General features: G+C 45.8%; 1 protein-coding gene across 9 annotated transcripts in view; it reads left to right on the top strand.

Moving 5' to 3' along the window:
* Positions 1-25,700, top strand: part of CAMTA1 (calmodulin binding transcription activator 1) — an 894,875-nt gene that overhangs the window by 850,425 nt on the left and 18,750 nt on the right. For 5 of the 9 annotated variants that reach the window (XM_027110321.1, XM_027110327.1, XM_027110320.1 and 2 more), the window contains 8 exons: positions 12,304-12,455; positions 15,902-16,098; positions 16,802-16,880; positions 17,129-17,444; positions 17,869-18,392; positions 22,952-23,139; positions 23,632-23,878; positions 25,057-25,128. In XM_027110321.1, coding sequence (XP_026966122.1) covers positions 12,304-12,455; positions 15,902-16,098; positions 16,802-16,880; positions 17,129-17,444; positions 17,869-18,392; positions 22,952-23,139; positions 23,632-23,878; positions 25,057-25,128 — 1,775 coding nt within the window. The remainder of the gene's footprint in view (positions 1-12,303; positions 12,456-15,901; positions 16,099-16,801; positions 16,881-17,128; positions 17,445-17,868; positions 18,393-22,951; positions 23,140-23,631; positions 23,879-25,056; positions 25,129-25,700) is intronic. The other 4 variants (XM_027110324.1, XM_027110323.1, XM_027110322.1 and 1 more) reach the window with 1 other exon arrangement.

The raw sequence follows: 25,700 nt of genomic DNA, 5'->3' as shown, positions 1-25,700 counted from the left end.
TAGGCTAACTTTGTTGTACTTAACGAAGAAATTGGGCTTAACGAACGCGCTCTCGGGACGGACCTCATTCGTACGTCGGAGACTTATTGTACACTGAGTGGGATGATTAAATAAGCCCAATCTGGGGACTTCCATGAGGACAGGAAGATAGGACAGCCCCACAACTGTATGAAATCAAGTTGCATCCCCATTTCGTGAAAATCACTCCGTTTTTAGCTTTTTCACCTAATCCAAGGGATGTTTGAATAGCAGCCTCACTAATACATTCATTCAGGCCTCACTCATTTGGAAGTTGCAAAAATTTGAAGATGACTCTGGTTTAGGGGTGGAGCCCTAATGGGAAATGTAGTACCAAGTTACAGCCTCCCAAACTCAAAGTGTGGAAGCTAGTAGCCTGCAGACACAGGAGCTTAGCCCTCGATGTGTTTTTATGTGGTGTCTGGAGCCAGGACACAAAATGGTCCTCATAGGGCTCATGACAGTGTACTAAAAAGGAGCTTAGGGGCTTCCCTGGTGGCGCAGTGGTTGAGAATCCGCCTGCCAATGCAGGGGACACGGGTTCGTGCCCTGGTCCGGGATGATCCCACGTGCCGCGGAGCGGCTGGGCCCGTGAGCCATGGCCGCTGAGCCTGCACATCCGGAGCCTGTGCTCCACAACGGGAGAGGCCACAACAGTGAGAGGCCCACGTACTGAAAAAAAAAAAAAAAAAAAAAAAAAAAAAAAAGGAGCTTAATGGCTAAAATTTTTCCACAGCTCTGGTGGTTCCCTTGGAGAAATATTTTATTTTGGAATAAAATGGTTAAAGTGGTATAACTTGGGGCTTCCCTGGTGGCGCAGTGGTTGGGAGTCCGCCTGCCGATGCAGGGGACACGGGTTCATGCCCCGGTCCGGGAAGATCCCACATGCCGCGGAGCGGCTGCGCCTGTGAGCCATGGCCGCTGAGCCTGCGCGTCCGGAGCCTGTGCCTGTGCTCCGCGACGGGAGAGGCCGCAGCTGTTAGAGGCCCGCGTACCGCAAAAAAAAAAAAAAAAAAAAGTGGTATAACTTGGTTTTTTTAAAAGATTTCTCTGTTTGTCAGAAAGGCCTATGATACATTGTAAAATAGTATCTTTAGATGATTTTATCTATTTTGACTTACTTTTTAATACATCCAGTATCTTAAAGTAATACAGCTACTTCTTTTAAAATACAGGCATTTCAGTCTGTTGATTTGGAAAGGACTTCTTCGCCTATATTTATTCCAGATTTTTACAGAATCTTATGGCATTGTAAAAAAAAAATTATTGTACTTCATACACTTTGGAGTTCTCTGTAGAATCCAGTGTTTAAGAAAACACATATTTGTGGAACTTCTTGGACTTACACTCTCTCATGAGGTAGCAGGACAGTTGGAACATCTGTGCAGATGGCATCCCTACAATTAGCCCTGGAAGAAAAGCATTGCCAGCAGCAGCTCTAAATAATTTATGGAGAGCGAGTTGGAAACAGCAAAAGGAGGAGTGTTTCAACTAGAATCCCGGACACGTGGTTTTTCAGTCAGATACTGAAAACCACCAGGAACTCAGGGCAAATAACATCTCTTATGATCAGAAGCATTCACTAGAAGCAGCCAGGATTTTTTTTTTTTTTTTTTTACGTCTTTGCCCCACCTTGTAACACATCTTACTTGCAGAGTTTTCTTTTTTATTGCGTTTTCAACTTTTCTCGTCCCAACCTCGTGAAGCAGGGCTGCTAAGGTGAAAGTGTTGTCATGTACCGTCTCAGTTTCTTGTTTGTTTGTTTTCAGATGCCTGGTCCCCGATCTGTTTGATGGGATTAGGAAAGCATGGCCCCGAGAGAAGGGAGGGAGCTGCTTTTAGTAACTGGGCTGGAGAAAAGTCACCTAGAAATGACGAAGGGAAACAAATACTTGGTGCTACGCCATCTCCTTTACCTTCTTCTGCTTGAAATCCACACTTTCTATTTTGAACAGATGAAATCAGTCCCTTGTTCAGTATGTATTGAGGGCTTACTACGTCCCAGGCCTCGGGAAGATGGCACTGAGCAGAGCAAAGGCAGGCGCTGGCCCCATAGAACTGTCGAGATCTCTCTTCCTTCCCCTTTATTTCCATTAGGTTGAGGTTCTGGGAATGAAGGCTTATTTATGTCTTATTTGGTTTTTGCGTCCCTGGTGGCCACCACCACAACTTGAGTTGTCCTGTTCGCTGTCCCATCCCCAGGGCCCTGGCCGGTGCCCGGCAGTGGTGTCCCAGCAGGGGCTGTGCAGTCGACATTCGACATTCGCAGAATGAGTCTGTTCTGGCCCTGATTCTCCATCTTTCTTCCCCGAGGACTCGGAGTGGTTTTTTTGGCACAGCTGGGCACCCCAGAACAACCTGCCGGCGGTTAATTAATGGTTTCTTGCCCCTTGACAATTCCCGTGCGTTTTGTACTGCGTCTTGGCAATTGTAGTTCTTAAAGGCAGGGTTTTCCTTTTCCACTTCCTCCGTGCAAGTCATTTAAAGTTCATCCCCCGCTCACATCCTTACGTCCAGGTGAGGTGGCTGTTCACCTCCAAGTCCTGTCACAGCGCTTTTTCCCTCTAAAGACCCCGTTGGTGTCTGGTAACAGGCTTTCCTCCGTCACTTCATCCATTTCTAGAATGTCTCAATCCGCGCTTTTAATATCTCTCATTTTCACTGGGTGCTGAAACTGTTGAGGCAGTGGCCTCCAACTGTGTTGCTTTGGGGGACGTTAGCAAACCTGAAACGTGCCCCTCTTTTGAGATTAGGTGACGGTAGGTATAGAATCTGTGTCAGAGTTCCTGACTTCCTTCGCTCTCATGCTAATTAGGGGCAGTTTTGCTGCCTCGAACTGCAGTTGGTTCGCTACGTGACCGACGGTGAAGTTGGCTGCTGCGTAATTCAGGTGCCCTTACATGCTGGATGCCGTGGCGTGATCCAGCGGAGCTCCTTGGGTTCCACTGACCCTTCTTGTCCTTGGAGGAGAGGTTGGACATCTTCGCCCTCGTGCAGCTCCAGCTGTAGCGCTGCAAGATCTCAAAGGAGAAATCCTTGTAGGTTGGCTTTGCAGCTCTCTAACACTCTGTCTCCTCACCGCTGTTCGTCAGCTTAAAGGATTTTTCCCTGTCGTGCCTAAGACTCTGAATTCGTGAACAGGGTGAAACACAGACCAAGAAGCAATATGAATCCCACCTCCCTGCCAATGAAGAAAGTCTGAAGAAGAATTGCTGGTGTCATTTCTAGTGTTTTGGTCCATAGCGCTGGGGAGTTTTGAAGAAGTGGAGGAGGGCAGTTTTTCCTAAGGCTAAATTTAGCCATTGCTTTGGAAAATCAGAGCGGTACAGCTTGTGCCTTATCTCCGGCCGGGCCTCACCCTCTCCTCTGCACTTGGACGTCTTCAGTAGCTCGCCGGGGAAGAGCAGCTCCCTGCACTCCAGCGGCCCCTTGATTCTGGGAAGGAATCAAGCGACTTTCCCCGTCTTTCTGAGCCTCCTGCAAAATGCAGGAGGCTTCCAAAGCAGCAGCTACGGTTCTCTACAGAAATAGCCCAAGTCATGCCTCCTTTTGCTTCATCAACCCTTCCTGCCAGCTCAGCCAAGGGCTGGAAATGGAACGAGAGACACGGCCTCTGGTCCCCAGTCCAAATAGCAACAGGAGGGCACATGTGTACTCAAGCCACAAATAACGCGTTTTAAAATAGCAGATGGGATCTGGTGATCGCGCCTTCATTCATTTACCTGCCAAGGCAAAACTTGCTCCTCTGCTCTGGCAGCAAGGCCGGCGGTGGCCCGGGTCGAGCCGTTGGAATCACAAGCTCCGGTTTGCAGATGTTATTTGTCGGCTGATTTTCAGGCCTTGCAAAGCCATGCCCGCTTTCTGAGGCTGTTCTAGAAAATGTCTCTTTGGTCTCACACGGTAAAAATGTCATGTCTCTAAAACAGCTTAACCTGTTAAGCACTTTCGTAACTAATTAGATCAAGGTGTGCTGCCAGCCACTGTGTTCCAGATACTCCGTTTCACCAGGGAAAAGTAGGAATACCTAGAAGGTAGGGATCTATATTTATAATGTGACACTGAATGGATAAAGGAAAGTGACGTTGCCGTGAAATTCCAGTTTGTGTCTACGAAGGGTCAGATCTTCCTCAGCTTTTCTGCCAGCGTCTTCACCAATACAGTTACATTATTTCCTTACCTGATCCCCCAGGAAAGGGCAGCCAGCCAGGCAGATGCCTAGAGCTTTTTCACGTGCTTTCAAGGCACCTCCACTGGGTTCTGAGCATTTTGACTGTTCTTTCTTTCCCCGGGGGCTAAGGGGTAAAACTGGCTAATTGGAGTATCGTCCCTGGGAGCCCACTGTGGAGAGCAGAGGTCACTCAGAGCCCCTGCCCCAGAGTTTGAATGACATCATCCATAAATTGGCTTCTGAAGAAGCTTAAATTAGAAAAGAATATTCCTTTCCACTGACTGGGCCCCCATTCTGTATCTGATACCAGGGATACAAGACTTGCAGACAGCTCGCTCTGGTAGAAATGACATATGTAAGAAAATAACTGTACATTCTGGTAGAAATGACATGTGTAAGAAAATAACTATACACAGGACACAGAGCGAGACATGACGATTTGCTGGGTAGACTGGAAAGCACGTGGGTCTGGAGTCTAACCTGCGCTCTAATCCCTGCCCTGATACTTAGGACCTCGCGTAAGTAACACATTTTCGGAGCCTCAGCTTCCTCATCTGTAAAAGAAAGAGGAAAATCAGAGTTGTTTTCCAGATCAGAAATAACACATGTGGAATGTCTGGCCTACGTAGATGCTCAGTGGCAGCTACACATCATAAAACTGAAGGGATGTTTGAGCCACACTCTGAAGAATAAGAAGGTCGCCACGTGGACATGGGGAAAGGTTGGCATCACCCGAGGCGCAGAAACACGTAAGGTTCCTGACGGCTTTGGAGAACAGGGAGTATGAGAGGACCCCTAAAAAGCAGCCCGAGGCCGTCAGCAAAGAGCCTCCCCTGCCGTACCAGACACTTGACGTTTTATTTGTAGGTCACAGGGGAGGCAGCTGAGTGTTTTTTAGCAAGAGTATCTGATATAAAGTCAGAAATTGCTTCATTGGGCTTCCCTGGTGGTGCAGTGGTTGAGAGCCTGCCTGCCGATGCAGGGGACACGGGTTTCGTGCCCGGTCCGGGAGGATCCCACATGCAGCAGAGCGGCTGGGCCCGTGAGCCATGGCCGCTGAGCCTGCGCGTCTGGAGCCCGTGTTCCGCAACGGGAGAGGCCACAACAGTGAGAGGCCCGCATACCGCCAAAAAAAAAGAAAAAAAAGAAATTGCTTCATGTTGTATTGCTCAGTATAGTCATGAAAATCAATTCAGTTCCAAGATTTAAAGTGCGTTGTGCACAATCTATAGGAGGTTATGGTCACTAGGTGCGGCTGAACACCTGAGACCAGCACTAGCCTGAGTCCAGCTAGTCGTTGGTTCCTGACACAGACGCTTTCTCTCATCAGATGCCCAAACACTTGGGATTCTCCAATTTTACAGCAGCAAATCCCAAACCTTCTAAACTTAGAATATACTGCGGGTGTCTGACTTCATGAAGTTTTTTCTGTGTTAAAACTTTGGTACTGCTTAGGAATTTTAGGTCGATATTAATTGGGGACATTTTTAAAATGAGTCGCTTTGAGGGTTAGGAATCCCTGTCAAAGAGAGATGCAGAGATGACCCATGACTGCTGCTGTGCTGTGTGACACTTTGTGTGGTAGCCCTGAGGAGACACTTGGACAGGGTGAACCCAGCAAGAGTAAAGGGGACATGAAGCGGGCCAGCAGTTGGCTGGAAATGTTTTTTCATCTTCTTGATCTCCGTAGTATTCAGAGCTATTCTGGGATTAGGAGTGTATTTTTCTTTATGTTTTCTAGTGTTGTTGGAAAACTCTAGGAACTGAAGGATAACAAAGTAGTTGGATATACTACATGCTATATCCTGTACCTGTACTTCTGAGATACAGAAATTAGGCCTAGGCGTCTCTCTTTGTAGTTTGATGTATCAGGAAGATTTCTTTTCAGCATTTATTTTATCGACTTATTATATCCAGGTAACACAGTTACTTCCACCATCATTTTATCTATGTTTAAAATGCCCCCTAGAAGGGTAGAATGAATACTGCAGTGCTGTGTTAGAGTTGGAGACATTGTATGAACTCATGTTTATTTTCATATAGATAGAAAAATAATTATAGATATGTGTGCATACATGGGCTGTTATACTTACAACTTTGTCCTGGCTCTGTGCACTGAGAGGGCCCAGGAGCAGTGACACTCCAGCAGTACTGAGCACACCTAGCACCCGGATCTTGGTTTCTAAATGCCATTCTCCAGTAAAAGAAACCAGGACTCCCTAGAGAGACCGCTGATTCTAGGGCTGGGACAGGGAAAGTACAAGGTGAGCCTGGAGCATCCGGTAATGCCAGAAAGTAAGGAAGTGCTCGAAAAAGAAGGGAAAAAAAGCTGAGGGTATGTCCAAGGGACACAGGAGCCAGCTTGAAAGAGCTCCCAGTGGCCACGCTGGGACCATTTGGGCAATTAATGTAGTATCGGATGATGACCAAAGTGTAAAATAAATATCCATGAGTTCATCCTAGTACAGATGAAAGGTTGATCAAGTAAATAAACGAAGAAGGACAAATCTTCCTTATAGGAGAACTCCAGATAATATGTGTGGATACTCCTCTATCCACAGGGTGGAGCTTAATTCTCGTCCCCTTGCTCGGCCGGACTTAGGGACTTGCTTCCAAAGGATAGAGTAGGGAGAGAGGAAAATAGGAACTTTATCATGGAGCACTGTAGATTTATAGAGCAAATGATCACAGTCTACCTCAGCAGTACATCATCATTTACCCCTGCTTGTGTGATGGGCAGGGCACTTCCCCTCGGATCCTCTAGGTAAAAACCCGTGACTCCAGTCTAATCATTAGAAGACATGTCAGGCCAACTTCAAGGCAGGGACATCTACAAAGTACTTGACCAGTAGTCTTCAAAACTGCTCGAATTGTGACAGATCAGAGAAGAGAAAGGCGATTTAACAGCCAAATGCAACATGGTATCCTTGGTTGGATGCTGGAACAGAAAAAATACATTAATTCTAATTCAGTTCTGATGGTGTGGTCTAACTCAAGTCTATAATTTAGTGAATAGGAGCGATATACCAGTGTTAGTTGCTGAGTTTTGACAAATGTACCCTAATTGCGTAAGATGTTCATATTAGGGGAAACTGGGTGAAGGGTATGTGGGAACTCGACTACCTTTGCAACTCATCTGTGAATCTCAATTATTCAAAAAATTTTTTTAAATGTATTATTATTTTTTAACGTTCCAGAGGTATGACTGGGTAAAAGGTCCCTGTCCAATAGTAGTTCAGACTTAAGAGAGTCTGACCACTTTTAGAAATTCAGTTTATTTCATCTTCACGGGCAGCATAGATAGTGATATTCCCATTTTACAGAGGAAATTGAGGTGCAAAATGGTCATTATTTTTCCAGAGTCACACAGTGACAGGATTAAACCTGGAGCTCTTCTCTCTACTCCAGTGTTCTTTCCACTATGTCATCGCTGCCCAGTCTAGAAATGCTGCTTCTGCTAAAAAGGGTGCAGCTCGAACAGGCTCGGGAAGAGGCTTGGAATGAACCGTGAGCCAGACTTGCTGCAAAGCCATCAGCATCATTTACCTTTTGTCTGGGGTACAGGTAGGTGGGTGCGTGTGTCTTGAATGTAGTGGGAAGGAATTGCTGCATGATAGTTGAAAGATCTCATTCCCTGGAACCACACAAGTAAATAAACTGCTTTAGAGAAAAGCAGGAGGCAAAGGCAGGCACCTGGGAAGACATCCCACTCAGAAGAAAAAGAAAGTAATAAAGAGGTAAGATCTGATGGGGATGAGAGAGGAGTGCCTGGTTAGCTGCAGAGAACAGTGCAAGGAGGTGGATTTTAAATCGTTTTCGAGTGTCGTCAGGTCTGAATTGGCCGTGTGCTTGAGAAGATGCACAGCCCAATGCTGTTGGCAGAGCCCGTGTGGACGGACCGGATATGATGTACAGGAGGTGACATTTTGCATGTCCACATTGGGTGGGAACCCGTGCTTCTGCTCGAGCAGGTGGTCCTGGGGTCCTTCTTTAACAAGCACTGGGGTGGAAAGGATTCATTCTTGAGGAAGGAGGCTGGGGTCTTAGAGCAGCAGTTCTTGAAATGTGGTCTCAGACCAGAAGCATCAGCGTCACCTGAGAACGTGTTTGAAGTGCACCCTCTAGGCTCACCCAAACCTAGCAAAACCAACACCAACACTAACACCAAAACAAGCTGGGCATTGCCCCCACCAGTGTGTTTCAAAAAGCCCACTGGGTGATTCTGATGCCTGCTGGCACCTGAGAACCACTAGGCTGAGCAGACGCCTCCGCTCGGGTGGCACACTGCCTGCAGCGGGCACGAGCCGGAGGGTGAGCACCCAGACACCACTGCCGCCGCAGGGGGGACCCAGACGTATAACCCTGGAGGCTCACGTGCTTCGGGAAGTGGGTGCCCTCAGCTTACTTTCCGTGCAGCCGGGTCTCACGAGGGAGCAGTCCAGTCGCTTCACTCAGACTGTCCTAAGGACAGGGGGGTTGCAACCCCTCAAAGCTGAATCACCGTTGGCTCTGTTTGAAACATCGTGGGCAAGACTGCAGCCAAATTCATCAGCCCCCTCAATCTGTACATTATTTGTTTTCCTCTCCTCCCCGCCTCCACAGTGCATTCATTTAACAACCCAGGTTCATTCAGGCTGCAGAAATTATTTGTTGGCCAGCAAAGGAGCACAGGGATCTCTTCACTAAGCCATCCCCCAGTGCCTGGTACACAGTAGGTGCTCAATAAATACTTGTGCATGAACAAATAGATCTTCAAATGTACTTTTTTCATGAGAAAAAGTTTTTTGCTTCTAATTGTATTACCCTCATCCTATAATTTCACACAATATACAATTAAGATGAGAGATAGCTCTGAAATTGCCAAGTGTTTTGCAATAATGTTTTAGTTAATAAAGCTGTAAAGCCCGAAACAAGCATAAAGTTGTTGCTTTTGACTTGCCAGTCATGGAGAGCTGGACACCATCATTTTATCCATCGGAGGAAGCCTCGCAGGGGAAAGGAAGTATGACCAGAAAGGCTCCGATTCTTGATTCACAGGGTGGCACAGACCTGACTCTCTGGGATGCCAGCTCAGTTGTTTCCTGTTTTAATCATCACTACCTCCCCCCTTTGGAGTCAAGAGGCTCAGAGATGCCGTTCTGCACGATATAATTTTCTTAAGAGGCAAAAAAACTGCTTCTGAGTATCTTCACGAAGTGCTTCTCAGAGCAGCTTAATCACACGCAAGAGCTGACTGCACAGTCCACTGTGGCGCCGAAGCTGGACACGCAGCCCAGAAGCAGGGAGCCAGTGACCCCTGGGGCAGACAAGGCGTCGTGGTGACAGTGTTTTGGCGGGGAGATGCATTGGCAGGGGCTGGCTCCGCGATGTCGGGGAGGGTCGGTCTGCAGTGTCCACGCTTGGCAGGGGATGGGTGGGGGATGGGTGGAGTTGGGGGGACGAGCCGGGGCTGCCTGCACTGTCACCGCCGCAGCCAGAACAGAGCCACCCCGACGGGCGGAGCACAGCCGGGTGGCGAGCTCTGTGCCCTTCTGCCCCTTGGCATGACGTGGCATGTTAATCTTGGCCGCTGTGCTCCAGACAAGTGCAAACCGATCTCCGAGAGAAGCGAATCGGATTCTGAACGCTCACTTAATAGATGCAAGATTTGCAGGCTGGCAGAAGAAATCATCAGAACATGGCTATAGAGGCTTAAGCTGTTTCAGTGGGATGAGTGAGGGTCTCTGGGTGGGTTCAGAGATGAGTGGTTGTCTGGCTAGCAGGATCAGCAGGAAGCAGGGAGAATTTATAAACATACCACGAAGGATAACTGCTGCTCCACTTGGGATCACTCTTTTTTTCTTACCTTTCTTTTTTTTTTTTTTTTGCGTTACGCGGGTCTCTCACCACTGTGGCCTCTCCCGTTGCGGAGCACAGGCTCCGGACGCGCAGGCTCAGGGGCCATAGCTCACGGGCCCAGCTGCTCCGCGGCATGTGGGATCTTCCCGGACCGGGGAATGACCCTGTGTCCCCTGCATCGGCAGGCGGACTCCCAACCACTGCGCCACCAGGGAAGCCCGGATCACACTCTTTTTGAAAGGTAAAATTCTTTGTCCTCAGTTGGCTCCAGATGGAGAAGTCCCACATTCTACAAAATTTCCATTATCTAATGAGGAGGGCATGGAGTAAGGATTCTAAAATCAACTCTGAAGTCACGTTGTTTTCCATTAGTGGTCACAGGATGACCACGGCCATGGCCAGTGCATCACAAGCAGATCCATTCAGGGTTACTCCCCCATCCGTGACTGTGCCACTGAGGTGCTTAGAGGGTCCTCAGAGTTCGTCACACCTGTCTGCATGAAATTGGAACAGAGAGACGTTACCTTTCACCTGTAAAGAGGAAGGAGTTTTTCCTCTCATGTTGTTCCTGGAAATAGCTTACTAAGAAAATAATACCACAGTTCTTGAAAAGCAGTCTACCTCCTCTTGCTTTTGTGGTTTAGAGAAGTGAGATCAATTTGACATTCGGTATTGAAAACTTCCCCGTTTTCAATACCGAATTGAAAACGTATTTACTATCTTTTTACTTTGAGAAAAAAGTTCCGTTCCCTCGGGTAAGTCCGTCTAATCCTTGTGCCTCTTCTCTTCCCATAAGTTTCCCTTCCTGTTGTCACATGGGGGCTTAGCTCCGGGTCCTGGAGACGGAGAAGCCAGGTATCTTTTCATGCCTCAGTGTCTTCATCTGTAAAATGAAGACAGTGACAGGACCGGCCTCACACAATGGCCGTGAGGGTAAATGAGTTAACATTTGTCAAGTTATTTACACAGTGACTGGCACGGATTCGGTAAGTGCCAGTTTTTAATCTCTCGTAGGATCGATACGCTTTACCCACTAGTGTCAGGATTTACAGTCAGGATGGCAAGGAACGCTGATAAAATATTCCCCGAGGGTACTCCTTTTCATGATTCAGTTGTCTGTATTTGGAAAATAGTGACTCCATTAGCAATTTTGAGGAAGAACTATGTTGTCACAGGTGTTTGATCAATTTCCCAAGACATTTCATTCACATGCCACAAGGTGATGCTGATGGCTGGCACATTTATCTGGGACTTACCCATGTCCTGAGCATTTTCATCTGTTACTTCATTAAATTCTCTCAACACCCCTCGGAGGTAAGGACAGTTACTATCCCCATTTAAGAGTTAAGGAGGGCTTCCCTGGTGGCGCAGTGGTTGAGAGTCCGCCTGCCGATGCAGGGGACGCGGGTTCGTGCCCTGGTCCGGGAAGATCCCACATGCCGTGGAGCGGCTGGGCCCGTGAGCCATGGCCGCTGAGCCTGCGCGTCCGGAGCCTCTGCTCCGCAACGGGAGAGGCCACAACAGTGAGAGGCAAAGTTAAGGAAACTGAGACACCAAAGGTTTTGTTGTTCAAAGTTACACAACCATCATATGGCACAGCCAGTGTTCTTAAGTGTGTCCTGATTGGTCCTTACCCCCCTCTCCAGCTTCATCTTCTGCTCTTCTCTCTGCTGTGGTCCAGCCACATGGCTTCTGCTCCTGGAACGTTCTGCCTCAGGGCCTTTGCATTTGCTCTTACCTAATCCCAGCTCTAATGTATGTGTGTGTCTGTGGCTAGAGCCTGGATCAGAAAATCTTTTTTTTTTTTTTTTCCCAGTGTGTGGGTAAAAGATACTACTTAAAAAAAAAATCTAGATATCTGTATCTGTGTGGGGTTGTGTGTGTTCTTCTTTCCCATAGTGATTGCTTTCTTCCAGTGATTTAAATTAAATTGTATTCATTTCATTTGTTTGCTCTAGGGGCCTTTCAACCAGATCTCTCTTCAAGGTTTCCATTGGGGAATTTGCCAAAGAAATGAGGTCCAGGAACCTGAAACCAGGACCTTGACAAAAAGGGGTTTTCTGTTCCTTTCGCTGAGAACTTTGGGCTGCTGTCGAGGCTGCAGTCTTATGTGAAGTGTCAGGGTCACTACCGCGCTGGAGAAATCCAGCCTGGGCAAAGCCCGGTGATTTGGTTGGGTCGGTGGCCATCTTGGATGCCCGTCCTGCAGGCTCGCCTAGGCCACGTGTTAATGGCCCTTCTTCCAGAACACCACCTCACTCTTCCTTGTTCTGCCCTAGATAACCAGTTCAGGATGTCCATCCTTGAGCGACTGGAGCAGATGGAAAGGAGGATGGCTGAGATGACCGGGTCCCAGCAGCACAAGCAGGGGAGCGGAGGAGGGAGCAGCGGAGGGGGCAGCGGTAGTGGGAACGGAGGAAGCCAAGCTCAGGTACGAGTCTGCGCGGACTGTCGCCTTTCATGGTGTCTAATGTTTTATTGATGTGCAAGGCTGTCGATCACAAGTCCCTTCTCTGCTGCTGCTGGCACCCTTCCTGGAAGAGGCAAGAGGCAGGGGGGTGCTTTGTAGTCCCTGTGTTTCTGAGTATTCAACTCTGTGTTAGGGAAGAAGCCTTGGACTGTGGGGCTTCTCAGTGGTTCACCTTCCTAAGCCTTGAATCACTTACTGATCTCAGAACTCACTGCAGTTATCTGACAGCGGGAGGGCGGGCATCCAGTGACAGAACAGCAAGAGATGACTCAGATTCGCTGGGCTCAGAGTTCAATTAGAACCTATTTTGTGTTTTGTGTTCTATCTTTATCTTAAGTATAAATAGAAAACATAATTGTTTTATAAGGGCCCAGAGAAACTGTTTCTGTAATTTTTCAGTGCAGAATAGTAGAACATTATACATTCTGTCGTTGTTACAAATGCTTTTTCATCAGTTCCGGGATGAACGCATTATTATTGTCAGGTATGGGGAAATCATCTAATATTATTTTAGAGTCCCATTAGTCTTGAAGGCTTTATGTCAATTTCATTTAGGAGCTTCATTTTGGGGAAGTTTCCTAGGCAGAAATTATTTTTCAGGAGGCCCTAGAATAAATTTTTTTTAATTAATTTTTTTTTTTTTTTTGGCTTTGTTGGGTCTTCATTGCTGCGCGCAGGCTTTCTCTAGTTGCGGCGAGTGGGGGCTACTCTTTGTTGCAGTGCATGGGCTTCTCACTGCTGTGGCTTCTCTTGTTGCGGAGCACGGGCTCTAGGAGTGTGGGCTCCGTAGTTGTGGCGCACGGGCTTAGTTGCTCCGTAGCATGTGAGATCTTCCCGGACCAGGGATTAAGCCCGTTTTCCCCTGCATTGGCAGGCAGATTCTTAACCCCTGTGCCACCAGGGAAGTCCCCTAGAATGAATTTAAAGGGACTGATGGTGTTTCTTACCTCCACCACTGAGACATCACCTAAAAACCTCAAATAATTCCCCCTCTTTCTCTTCAAGATGAATGTTGATTTTTTTCTGAACAATTATATTTTAAAGTGAACATTTGGAGTTTTATGATCCTTGTAAGTATCAAGTATTAGTAATATTTTTAATAATAGATGAAACACATCTATTTCATCACAATAGATGAAAACAAAGCATACGGTACCACACCCCCGAAACTAACCTTTTTCCGGGAATTTCCTTCTTATTTCTCTCCTATCTTCAGAAATCAGTGGAAAAGGAAAGACTTGGCACAAAGGAAAATATTATTAAGGCTTCCTGTCCACCTGATACTACTGTTTTATAAAAAGAAGTAAACATTATTTACTATCTATCTCATGGCTAAAATAAGAGATTCTCATGAAATCCTTTTTCTTTCACCAACAAAGGCTGCATAAAGGGAATGGAGAGTAGTGTCATTTTATAGCTCAACTATCTGGCAACTGGCCTATTGTCTGATCCCATATTAACTGCTACTGAATACTCTTTCATCAGTTTAAGCTGGCTTCGATAAATATCTGTGTCCACCTTATGTGATAGAGGTGGAGCTGTTTTTGTTAATGCAAAGAAATTCCCTCTTTGCTCACTACCCAGTGACTTCCGTGTGCCCCTGAATGTGTCTGTCTGGGCCTTTCGAGTCAAGGTCATTCTGCTGAAGGTCGGGGTTGCCCGGCTGTGCTCCTCTAAACATGTCACGACAGTTCTAGTGAGGGTGACATTAACCATCCTTACCTTTTTATTTTTGCAGGCGTTTTTTTTTTCCAGATTTCAAAACAAAAAACAATGAGGAGCAACAGTGTTTCTGTAGTAATTGAATTTCATGGGGTTTGTAACTGGACAAAATACCTTTAAAATAATACCAGAGAGGAGAATTAGACCAGAAGGGCCACGTATTCGGGGTGGGGCAGGGGCGGGGGGTTGTGAAACGTAAAAGTGCTGGAGCAGAGACTCAGATAAGCCGTTGAGGTTCCTAACTTTGATTTTATTTTTCTTCTTTCACAACCTCCTTTTACAAAAAAGAGAAGAAAGCCAGGTGGCTAACATGAGTGAATTTCTCTTTCTCGTGTGCCTCTGTGGTTAGCAAGAACACTTAAATTTCAAGGTCTCTCATGCCTTCCCCAGTGTCCTTTTTGTGTTATATAAAGGACTGGATTATTACTGGATTTTTTAAAATCGGTTTTTTTGCGGTACGCGGGCCTCTCACTGCTGTGGCCTCTCCCGTTGCGGAGCACAGGCTCTGGACGCGCAGGCTCAGCGGCCGTGGCACACGGGCCCAGCCGCTCCACGGCATGTGGGATCTTCCCGGACCAGGGCATGAACCCGTGTCCCCTGCATCGGCAGGCGGACTCTCAACCACCGCGCCACCAGGGAAGCCCTAAAATCTGTTTTTTCAATTGAGATGTAATTGACATATAATATCATGTAAGTTCCGGGTGCACAACATGGTGATTCGGTATTTGTATACATTTCGCCAAATCATCACCATGATAAGCCTAGTTAACATCCATCATCACACATAGTTACAAACTTTTTTTCCTTGTGTTGAGAACTTTTAAGATCTGCTGTCTTAGCAACTTTCCAGTATGCAGTACAGTCTTATGAACTATAGTTGCCATGCTGTACATTACATCCCCAGGACTTATTTGTTTTATAACTGGAAGTTTATAACTTTTGACCCCCTTCACCCATTTTTCCCACCTCCTCCCCCTACCTCTGGCAACTATCAGGCTGTTCTCTGTATCTATGAAGTCAGGAGGCTTTTGTGTATGTGTGTGTGTGTGTGTGTGTGTGTGTGTGTGTTAAGATTCCTCATATAAGTGGCATCATACGGTATTTGTCTTTCTCTGACCTATTTCACTTAATGTAATGCCCTCAAGGTCCATCCATGTTGTTGCAAATGTATTACTGGATATTTCTAAGTGCTTCTTTAGGGAGAAAAATCCCCATCTAAGTGACTTAATTCTCCTTCAGAAGGAGCAGGGGAGCCAGGAGCTCCAGGCAGCCGGTGGTGGAAGCATAAGTTACCCTGCCTTACTCTCCCCTGACAGTTTACTGCCTGCAGTGTTTACTTCAGCTGGGAGGCTGGGGCCACGTTTTCTGTTCGTTTCTTTTTAGCAGTATATACTTTCCCTGAGCTGGATCAGCACGAAGCTCACAATCAGAGCGTCAGCTGCAGCAGACAGACTCTGACGTCCTTAGAGTTACAGAAAATTACTGTGTGCTCGGCTGCGGACATGTGCTGCTGAGCTGGACGCAGCACGTTCTGTTCTCCCTTTCGAGATGTCTTATTTTCAGCTTCATGCTTCCCATTTTCCGCTGCAAATCATAACGCACTGGTTTCCCACCCCGGCATCCGAATGCTGACTTGGTACAGGGCCTTTGGTCCTCCGATCGGAACACGTGCCGTTTCATTACAGTGCGCGTCTGGCCCCGGGACCCTGGGGAGCTGCTTTGAGAGCCGCGTGGTTGTCGTGTGCGAGAAGATGATGAGCCGGGCCTGCTGGGCAAAGTCCAAGCATCTGATCCACTCAAAGACTTTCCGTGGAATGACCCTCCTCCACCTGGCCGCAGCCCAGGGTTACGCCACCCTCATCCAGACCCTGATCAAATGGCGGTAAGGCTGGGGCCAGACGGACGCTGTCATCCTCACCCCTCAGCAGGCGTTCCTCTTAGGGTGTCCAGTGGTGGAGGGAAATCTGGCTATTCGGGGAGCGTGGTAGCCTGAGAGCAAAGGGCTCTCTCTGTGGACAGTTCCAAGAAGTTCTATGAACTTCTGCCCAAGAAGTCCTGAGTGAGATGCTGAACTAAACATTGGACGTTTTTTTTTTTTTTTTTTATAAATTTATTTATTTATTTTTGGCTGTATTGGGTCTTCGTTTCTGTGCGAGGGCTTTCTCTAGTTGTGGCAAGCGGGGGCCACTCTTCATCGCGGTGCGCAGGCCTCACACTGTCGTGGCCTCTCTTGTTGCGGAGCACAGGCTCCAGACGCGCAGGCTCAGTAGTTGTGGCTCATGGGCCCAGTTGCTCCGCGGCATGTGGGATCTTCCCAGGCCAGGGCTCGAACCCGTGTCCCCTGCATTGGCAGGCAGATTCTCAACCACTGCACCACCAGGGAAGCCCAACATTGGACTTTCTATTTCCCCTGGGCCTCTGGGAAAACAGAGAGCCCAGAGCACCCTAGGGAGTCTGGGACGCTATTTCTTCATGCCAGGAATGTGAGACGCCCAGTTTGGTTTCATCTCTGTGGGTTTCATAACGTTCTGGTATTTTTTAACGTGGATTCATTGTGCAGTAATTTCTGGTGCTGTTCGTTCCAGCACAAAGCATGCAGATAGCATTGATTTGGAACTGGAGGTTGACCCCTTGAATGTGGACCACTTCTCCTGTACTCCTCTGGTAAGAAATGGGTTCATTTATTCCCCGAACTGTTTTTCTAGGCTGGCATAGGGATGCGCTTGGTTCTCTTTGTATTATCCCTCGTTGAACATACGACATGTATCAGAGCTACTTTGTAATGGTAACGTTTTATGGCCCCATTGAGATCGGTGCCAAGGACCAATTAGTCAATTGGCAGCAGTGGCAAAGGTCAAATATGTTTTTTAACTCGTATTGAGGAAGCTCGCTTTGTCTCTCTCTTTTTTCAGATGTGGGCATGTGCTCTCGGGCACTTAGAAGCAGCTGTCGTGCTGTACAAGTGGGACCGTCGGGCTATCTCTATTCCGGACTCTCTAGGAAGGCTGCCTTTGGGAATTGCCAGGTCAAGGGGTCATGTGAAATTAGCAGAGTGTCTGGAGCACCTGCAGAGGGACGAGCAGGCTCAGCTTGGCCAGAACCCCAGAATCCACTGTCCTGCAAGTGAGGAACCCAGTGCAGAGAGCTGGATGACCCAGTGGCACAGCGAAACAATCCACTCCCCAGAAATACCCAAAGGAGTCACCGTCATTGCAAGTACCAATCCAGGTAAACATTTTAAAGGATTACATCCCAGAACTTGGCAGATTTCCCGTTTGCTTTCGTGCAGCTACCCTCAGAAAAGTCCATAGGATATTCACATACATTTAAGGGTTTGGGGTTTTTTTTTTTTAGTGTTTCTAATTTTCCTTTTAGTTATTAGAATGCCTAGTGCTTCCCCCGGCCCATCCCACCCCAAAACTGCAGAAAGTAGAAAAAAAAAAAATCTATGTTCGTGTAAGAAAGAACTACAGATTTTGGAGGAGGATTATCTGAATATAGTATGTGCTGCTGGGGAATATTGAAATGTTAGGGACATGTCTTGAGTTCTGGCTTTGCACTTTGTGTCTCTCAGGCATAGAGAAAGTGTTAATTCTTTAGGATTCCTAATTGTATCGCCTGTCCTGACTATCCTTTCTACTGTACTTTTCAGAGCTGAGAAGACCTCGGTCTGAACCCTCTAATTACTACAGCAGTGAGAGCCACAAAGATTATCCAGCTCCCAAAAAGCATAAATTGAACCCTGAGTACTTCCAGGCAAGGCAGGAGAAGCTGCTTTCCACTGCACTGAGTCTGGAACAGCCAAATATCAGGAAGCAGAGCCCTAGTTCTAAGCAGTCTGTCCCCGAGACAATCAGCCCCAGTGAAGGAGTGAGGGACTACAGCCGGGAAATCTCCCCTCCCACTCCAGAGACTGCAGGATTCCAAGCCTCTGGATCTCAGCCGGTAGTAAAGTGGAATTCCAAAGATCTTTACATTGGTGTGTCTACAGTACAGGTGACTGGAAATCCGAAGGGGACCAGTGTAGGAAAGGATGCAACACCTTCACAGGTGCGTCCACGGGAACCAATGAGTGTCCTGATGATGGCTAACAGAGAGGTGGTGAACACAGAGCTGGGGTCCTACCGTGATAGTGCAGAAAGTGAGGAGTGCTCACAACCCATGGATGACATACAGGTGAGCGTGGGGAAGGTAAGCCTGCAGAGGCTGGCCCATCCGTCCTAGCTTCCTTGATCTTTACTGCCAATTTCCAGAGGTCATGTCATTTTCTCACCGGCGAAGGGTTCGAAGTCTGGGCTTATATATGAGAATTTTGGCGTGTCTTCTTTACTTGGGCCACATTTTCACTTGTGAGTCAAGCATTGTGAACAGGGCCTAAAGACCAGGGACCCAGATCTCAGTAGAGCCTTGTACTAGCTCCTCAAAACTCCTACAATAAGTCTTTTGCTTCCTCCTTGCATCCAGGGTGACTGATTTTGCTGTTTAAATACTAGAGTCACAGCCTGATAATGGCTAAAACAGGAGGCCTGTGGGTAGAATTTGAATGATGTAAGTGATTTGATAAGCACAACAAGCATCTAGCCCCTGTAAAGGCATATATCGTCTGAGGCTCTCATGAGGTGCAGGGGAATATCCCTAAAGCTGATAATTGACTGCTTTTATGATAAATCCAGGATCCTTTTAGGGCATCACAGTTGTTATAGATTAAGAGAATACATACTGAAGTAAATTTGAGGTTAGGCTCTTAAACAAGCAAATTCCATTAATTAAAATATACTCTATGCGGAGGACAAAATGAGCACCCTCAGAACATGTGTCTGACTTCCTCTCTTTCCCTTTTCCCATCGATAGAATCCAAAACAAATATAAAAGGAGAAAACTCCCATAAGAAATTCACTAGGGCACCTGTGCCTGTAGAAATGATGGGGATCTCGTATCCCAGACAGCATTCCTAGATAGGTCTGGTTGCTAAAACACTCCTGTTCATTGCACCCCAGGGGACCCTTCCTACCAGCCCCTACTGTTTAGCACAGGACAAGAATCATGCACGCTTACCAGTATGTTTCCATCCCTGGTGCGTGGTGGGCGCCGCACTACTGATCTACCGACCACTACAATTGTGGGGAGGCCTTCCCCAGGAAATCAAATAATATTTGAGATGAGGGGTTGGCACATTTTTTCTGGAAAGGGCCAAATAGTAAATATTTCAGGCTTTGTGGCCAATACAGACTTTGTCATGACTATTCAGTCTGCCTTTGTAGCACAAAAGCAGCCTTAGACAATATTAAACAAATGAGTGGGCCATGTGCCAATAAAACTTTATTTACACAAACAGTTAGCTAGCTGGATTTGACCTGCCATAGTTAAAGCCCTGTTTTAAACAATTTCTGATGGAGCCCATACTAGATATTAATTCTGAGCAATCTAGAACAACATTTATAAATATAAACATATAATAATAAATCACCAGACTATGAAAATCAGCAGCTTAAAAGAGGGGAACCAAGATGAGCGTCTAGAACAGTGCTGTCCACCAGAACTTTCTTTAGTGATGGAAACATACTATGTCTGCCCTGTCCAATATGGTGGCCAGTGGCCATGTGTGGTACTGAGCATTGGAAATGTATTCAGTGCGAATTGGGAATTGAATTTCTAATTTTACTTAAGTTTAATTAATTTAAGTTTGAATAGCCATTGGATAGCACAGCTTTAGAGCAACTGGCCCTTACTGAAACAGTTGATGCAGGAAATAGAAAATAACCTAAAAAAAAATCTACTTTATATTTTCACTGAAACTTCAGAGAATATTTTACTAATTTAAGACCACATACCTATGAAAAAAGCAGCAGTCTAAAGAAGCATTTTAGCCAAATGAAAAAATTAACAATTAAAATTAATGAAATAATTCAAGAAATGGCAAGCCAGAGTTCATGGAGGAGTGAACAGTAAAACCAGTAATACTGATATCTCTGAATAATTATTGATAGTGTGGTTGTACAATAAGCAATTCTTTAAATAAAAGAGGAATAATGTTTCAAAAAATAACCTAGAACTAAGATTCTAAATTGTTTTAACAAAACCAGGGAGGTAGGGAAAGGAAGGTAAAAGTATATCAAAGCAGTTCCCCTGTCCAGGGAAAATCAAAGTTTGTTCCAATTATTATATTGATAGATATGTGTAGCCTGAAATATGCTTGTTAGAAATGTCAAGTTAATAGGTAGTGTTAAAACAGGCTACAGAATTTCTATGTCATTTAAGGGGGAAAAAAGAAAATTTGGCCCATTCAGGAAAAGTTCAGTAATGGTAATAAAGAAAAAAGCAACAACAGAAATAATACTCTATAACATAATATTATAGGAATATTTTCAAACATGACTTATTCCCACTTTGGAAACTGTTAATTCTATTAAAAGATTCTCAGATTGGGTTAAAAAAAAAAAAGGAAGCAAAATATACTATATACTGCTTGTAAAAGAATTTAAATGAAATGAAACAGAAAGAATGAAAATGATGTGATAGGTAAAGATATAACAGACAAATGAAAAGAAAAAAGATAAAAAGTACAGGTAAGGCAAATAGTATACATATATATATATATATATATATATATATATATATATATATATATACAAAATTTGTCAAAACGATATGACTGTAATGAGCCATTATGCACCTAACAATGTAGCTTCTAAATACTGAAGCAAGTAAAGATTGAAGAAACGTGGAACCATAACTATAATCATAGTGTGAGACTAACGCAATTTTTTCAAAATTTGTCAGCTCAAGTATGAAGAGGATATGAAAATATTGACAATACAATTAGAAAGTTTGACCATGTATATTTATGATATATATATAATTATGTAGATGTATGAATACACCTAGTAAATATACATATCAGTGTTCTTTTTAGATATCCAAGACCATTTATGAAAACTGCTCATATACTAGGACCCAAAGAGAATTTAAATAAAAACCCAACATCATTTGAATAAAAAACCTGAAAGTCATTTAAATTCCATTGCCTTTTGTAGCTATCACAATGAAAAACCAGCTACTTGGTATCTCAAAATGTTGCATTTATTATGATATTAAGGTGTTCTTACACTGACACGTGTTTATAAAATAGAGGGTTTGGGAGAGGAGTGACTACAGATAGTTATAAGCTTCAGTCTCAAGAAATTCCACTTTTTAATAGTTTCATGAAAAAAAATCAAGGTAGGACTTACCTCCTCCTGTTTGACTCACAAACCAAGAGAGCCAATATAAGAGGAAAAGAAAAGCTGTGATATTTTTTTCCTTAAATGTTTCCATTTTTATTCCTGTCACGATAATTCTTGTTCTTTGTTGAAAATTTAGAAAATTACCCAAGATAAGTGTTTTTAAGAGTTTTATTTAGGTGTAATTTACATACCATAAAATTCACTCACTTTAAGTGCCCAGTGTAATGAACTTTTGTGAATTTATACAGCTGTGCAATCATCGCGGTCCCATTTAGAGCACTTCCATCACACCCCAAAAGTTCCCTGTGCCCCTTTGCAGTCACCCTCTGTTCCCATACCAGCCCTGGGCAACCACTGATCTGTTTTCTGTCCCCCAGAATTTTGCTTTTTCTAGAAATGTTGTATAAATGGAATCATAACCTGTCATATTCTGTGTCTGGCTTCTTTCACTTAGCGTAATGTTTTTCAGGTTCACGCATGTTGTAAGATAAGCATTTTGTCATTTTTGTATAGATCCTTTCAGAACATTTTCAATTCACTTAAAAACTTAAACTGCTATATTTCAACTTCCATTTTCAAGAGATGTGCAAGGAAACTTTTAAAAACAAGGTCATATCTCTGATTCTGACCAAATATATCTACTCCAGACTAGTTTTGAGGATTCCTAAATGTATCCATTAGGAATGTATTTTGGGTGCAGGTATCAGCAACCTAACTCCAGGGGTTTAATAAGAAAATGACTTATTTTTCTCACAGAAGTTCAGAGGTTCAGTTGCTCAATAATGCCATCCGGGACCAGGATTTTTTCTGGATTTTCTGTTCTTTTGCCTTTCATCTTCGTGCTTGTTGCTTTATGGTTGTAATGTAGCTTCTGGAGCTCATCTGTAGTCAGAGCAGGAAGAGGAGGGGGAAAGGGCCAGGTGCATCGATACCTTTCATGAGGAAAGCAAAAGCTTTGCCCACAGCCCACCCAGCAGACTTCTGTGCAGGCTCCTGTCCAGAAGTGGGTCACGGATCCTCCCCTCCTTGGTGCACGGAAGGTGGGAAACCAAGAAGGGGATTAGGATAGTTGGCTCGTATCAGTCACGAGCTGTCCCTTGGAAGTTGGCTTGTTGCTGCTCTCTACAAAACTGGGGTTCTCTGGGCAAGGCACAATGGGGTGATGGTGGTCAGGTAACCAGTAGTGTCACTACAATAATATGACCAGGACTGCCCAGTCATAGCATCCTTAACTGGTTGATCCTAGCTGAGAGTGGAAAGTAGGCACAAGCCAGACGTTCTCGAAGACGTAAGGTTTGGGACCAAACTGTGATGTGGAGGTAATCAGATCTGGGATCTCAGCACGTTCCGGTGAATCGGAAAACCTTACGATGAGATGGGAGGGCACTGGACTGAGGTGTAAGCCCGCCCTCTCCCCTTTCTTTCTTTCCACGGTGGGGGGAGTGGGGGTAGGCCTGGATAACCTCTAAGGTGCCACCCTGACCTGAGTGTTCTGTGACCTCTGGGCCCCAGGTGAACATGATGACCTTGGCAGAGCACATTATCGAAGCCACCCCTGAGCGGATCAAGCAGGAGAACTTTGTGCCCACCGAGTCCCCGGCATTGGAGAGGACAGACGCGGCCACCATCAGTAGTACGATGAGCTGGCTGGCCGGTTACCTAGCTGACGCGGACCATCTGCCAAACGCCGCCCAGATCAGGTCAGTAGTGTTCGTGGTCCACTCCCCAGGGCGAGCTCCTGGGTTTACGTGGAGGCTCCGGAGGCCCACTGGATCGGAGGAGTTCCGTGTAATGAATGGCCTTGTCAAGGAAGGAAGGAAGCGTTAAGACGAGTTCCATTGCCTCTTCCAAGGCCCCCTCATGTCCTCACCTCTCCCGTGGTTTTTCTTCCCACGTCAGAGCGCAGGAGATAATGTATCCTGGTGTCCCCCCGCCAGTTCAACTGAAGTTTCACGATTGGATAGTGGACTCAATGGATTTAGTCCTTAGCACAGTACTAAACTCATAACAGGTGCTCAGTGTGAAGTTACTGATTGAAGGACATTCAGAGTCTGCTTAGCAGCTCTCTGGACTGAGGGAAGGCATATCCCTCATGGTCCACAGTAGGTACCATCTTGTCTCGTTGACCAGCGTGCAATGCATCCTGCAAACCAATCACCAGCCTCTCTCCCCTGTGTCTCCTCTTGTTTCAGAAGTGCATATAACGAGCCTCTAACCCCTTCTTCTAATACCAGCCTGAGCCCTGTAGGCTCACCAGTCAGTGAAATAGCTTTCGAGAAACCCAGCCTTCCCTCCGCCGCAGACTGGTCTGAATTCCTGAGTGCGTCTACCAGTGAGAAGGTGGAGAATGAATTTGCTCAGCTGACTCTGTCTGATCACGAACAGAGAGAACTCTATGAAGCGGCCAGGCTTGTCCAGACAGCTTTCCGGAAGTACAAGGTAAAAGACAACAGATTCCTGATGCGGTGACACTCTTAAGGTCGGGAAAGTCAGAGTCGTTCAAACCAAAACATATGCTGTTTCTTTTTTTTTCTTCTGAACCAATAGAATTGTTATTTGACATTATTAATTAGGTCCCATGAGATTATTAATAATTGTCAGAAGCTTTAGTGAAATAAAACTGACAAGTAGTGTGATGGTTGTCACCATCTGAACTGACTGTTGGTAATAATAATGGATATTTATTATCTAATTAATATAAAGTAAGTTGACACCTCTGCCACAAGGAATTTATGACCTAGAACAGGGGTTTCTAGCTGGAGGCCTGGTGACTGATTGTCCTAAAATTTTATGGTAAAGTGCATTTTTGGTGGGAGCGGGTCCAGAGCCTTCCACAGTTTCTCAGAGGAGTCTCTGACCTCCTTAAGAAGGTGTTACGAGCCATCGATCATTGATCCAAAAGTAGAGGACCCAGACTTCCCTGGTGGTGCAGTGGTTAAGAATTCATCTGCCAATGCAGTGGACACAGGTTCGAGCCCTGGTCCGGGAAGATCCCACATGCCACGGAGCAACTAAGCCCGTGCACCACAACTGCTGAGCCTGCGCTCTACAGCCCGAGAGCCACAACTACGGAGCCTATATGCCACAACTACTGAAGCCTGTGCACCTAGAGCCTATGCTCTGCAGCAAGAGAAACCACCGCAGTGAGAAGCCCGTGCACCACAACGAAGAGTAGCCCCCGCTCGCCGCAACTAGAGCAAGCCCGAGCGCAGCAACAAAGACCCAATGCAGCCAAAAATAAATAAATAAATAAATAAATAAAAACAAAAGTAGAGGACTTGGTGTTATCTTAGGAAAGACAGCAGAGAGCGGAAATTTATAAGGACAAATAGTGCAATACCTAATTCTTTAAATACTTTGAAAATGAATATTGTTTTAGGCCTCCTAACATCCAAATATGATGGTTCTATTTAGAAGCAGGAATAATCAGAGAGTTATTCTGTAAATTCATTTTTTTAATTTATCCTGATACTAACTTATCACTGCATTTTGGTAAACCTCTGGTCTCAGTTCTGAGAAAGCCAATTAAATGAGTCATGATTCCATTTAAGTCTTGGGAAAGTTGCATTCTTTATACTACATCATTATTTCTTTTCTTGCCTCACTTTCCCTTGAAGGGCCGACCCTTGCGGGAGCAGCAGGAAGTGGCAGCAGCTGTCATTCAGCGTTGTTACAGAAAATATAAACAGGTGAGCCAGCTTCTGGGTCGCCATGGGAACGTGCCTTATTCACACAGCATCCAAACAGGCCTGGGGGGGTCTGGTGTGTGGTTTGGCAAAGAGCACAACATCCAGTGCCTGATCCAAAGACTGACTTTGAATTGCCTTGATTAAAAACCAAAGGGGGGCTTCCCTGGTGGCACAGCGGTTGAGAGTCTGCCTGCCGATGCAGGGGACACGGGTTCGTGCCCCGGTCCGGGAGAATCCCACATGCCACGGAGCGGCTGGGCCCGTGAGCCATGGCCGCTGAGCCTGCGCGTCCGGAGCCTGTGGTCCGCAACAGGAGAGGCCACAACAGTGAGAGGCCAACGTACCGCAAAAAAAAAAAAAGAAAAACCAAAGGGAAATGTTCCACAAGGGAAAAAAACAAAAACAAGCAAACAAAAAGCCACCTGCAACTAATGCCGCAAAATAATTTTTGTTCAGATCGTTGGCCTCTTAGTGGTATCACCTGCCTGCAGCGTTGGTCTGATACAGAGGAAGTTATTTGTGTCTGAAATGAGGCTCTGTGTCTCCGTCATTTTACCTATAAACTATTTAGT

The sequence above is a fragment of the Aethalodelphis obliquidens genome, unplaced genomic scaffold (genome assembly GCF_003676395.1).
Source record: "Aethalodelphis obliquidens isolate GAN/ISIS:26980383/991018 unplaced genomic scaffold, ASM367639v1 scaffold9, whole genome shotgun sequence".
NCBI classification, from domain to species: Eukaryota; Metazoa; Chordata; class Mammalia; order Artiodactyla; family Delphinidae; genus Aethalodelphis; species Aethalodelphis obliquidens.
The sequence above is the reverse complement of the archived record's forward strand: the minus strand, read 5'-3'. Positions and strand labels throughout refer to the sequence as shown.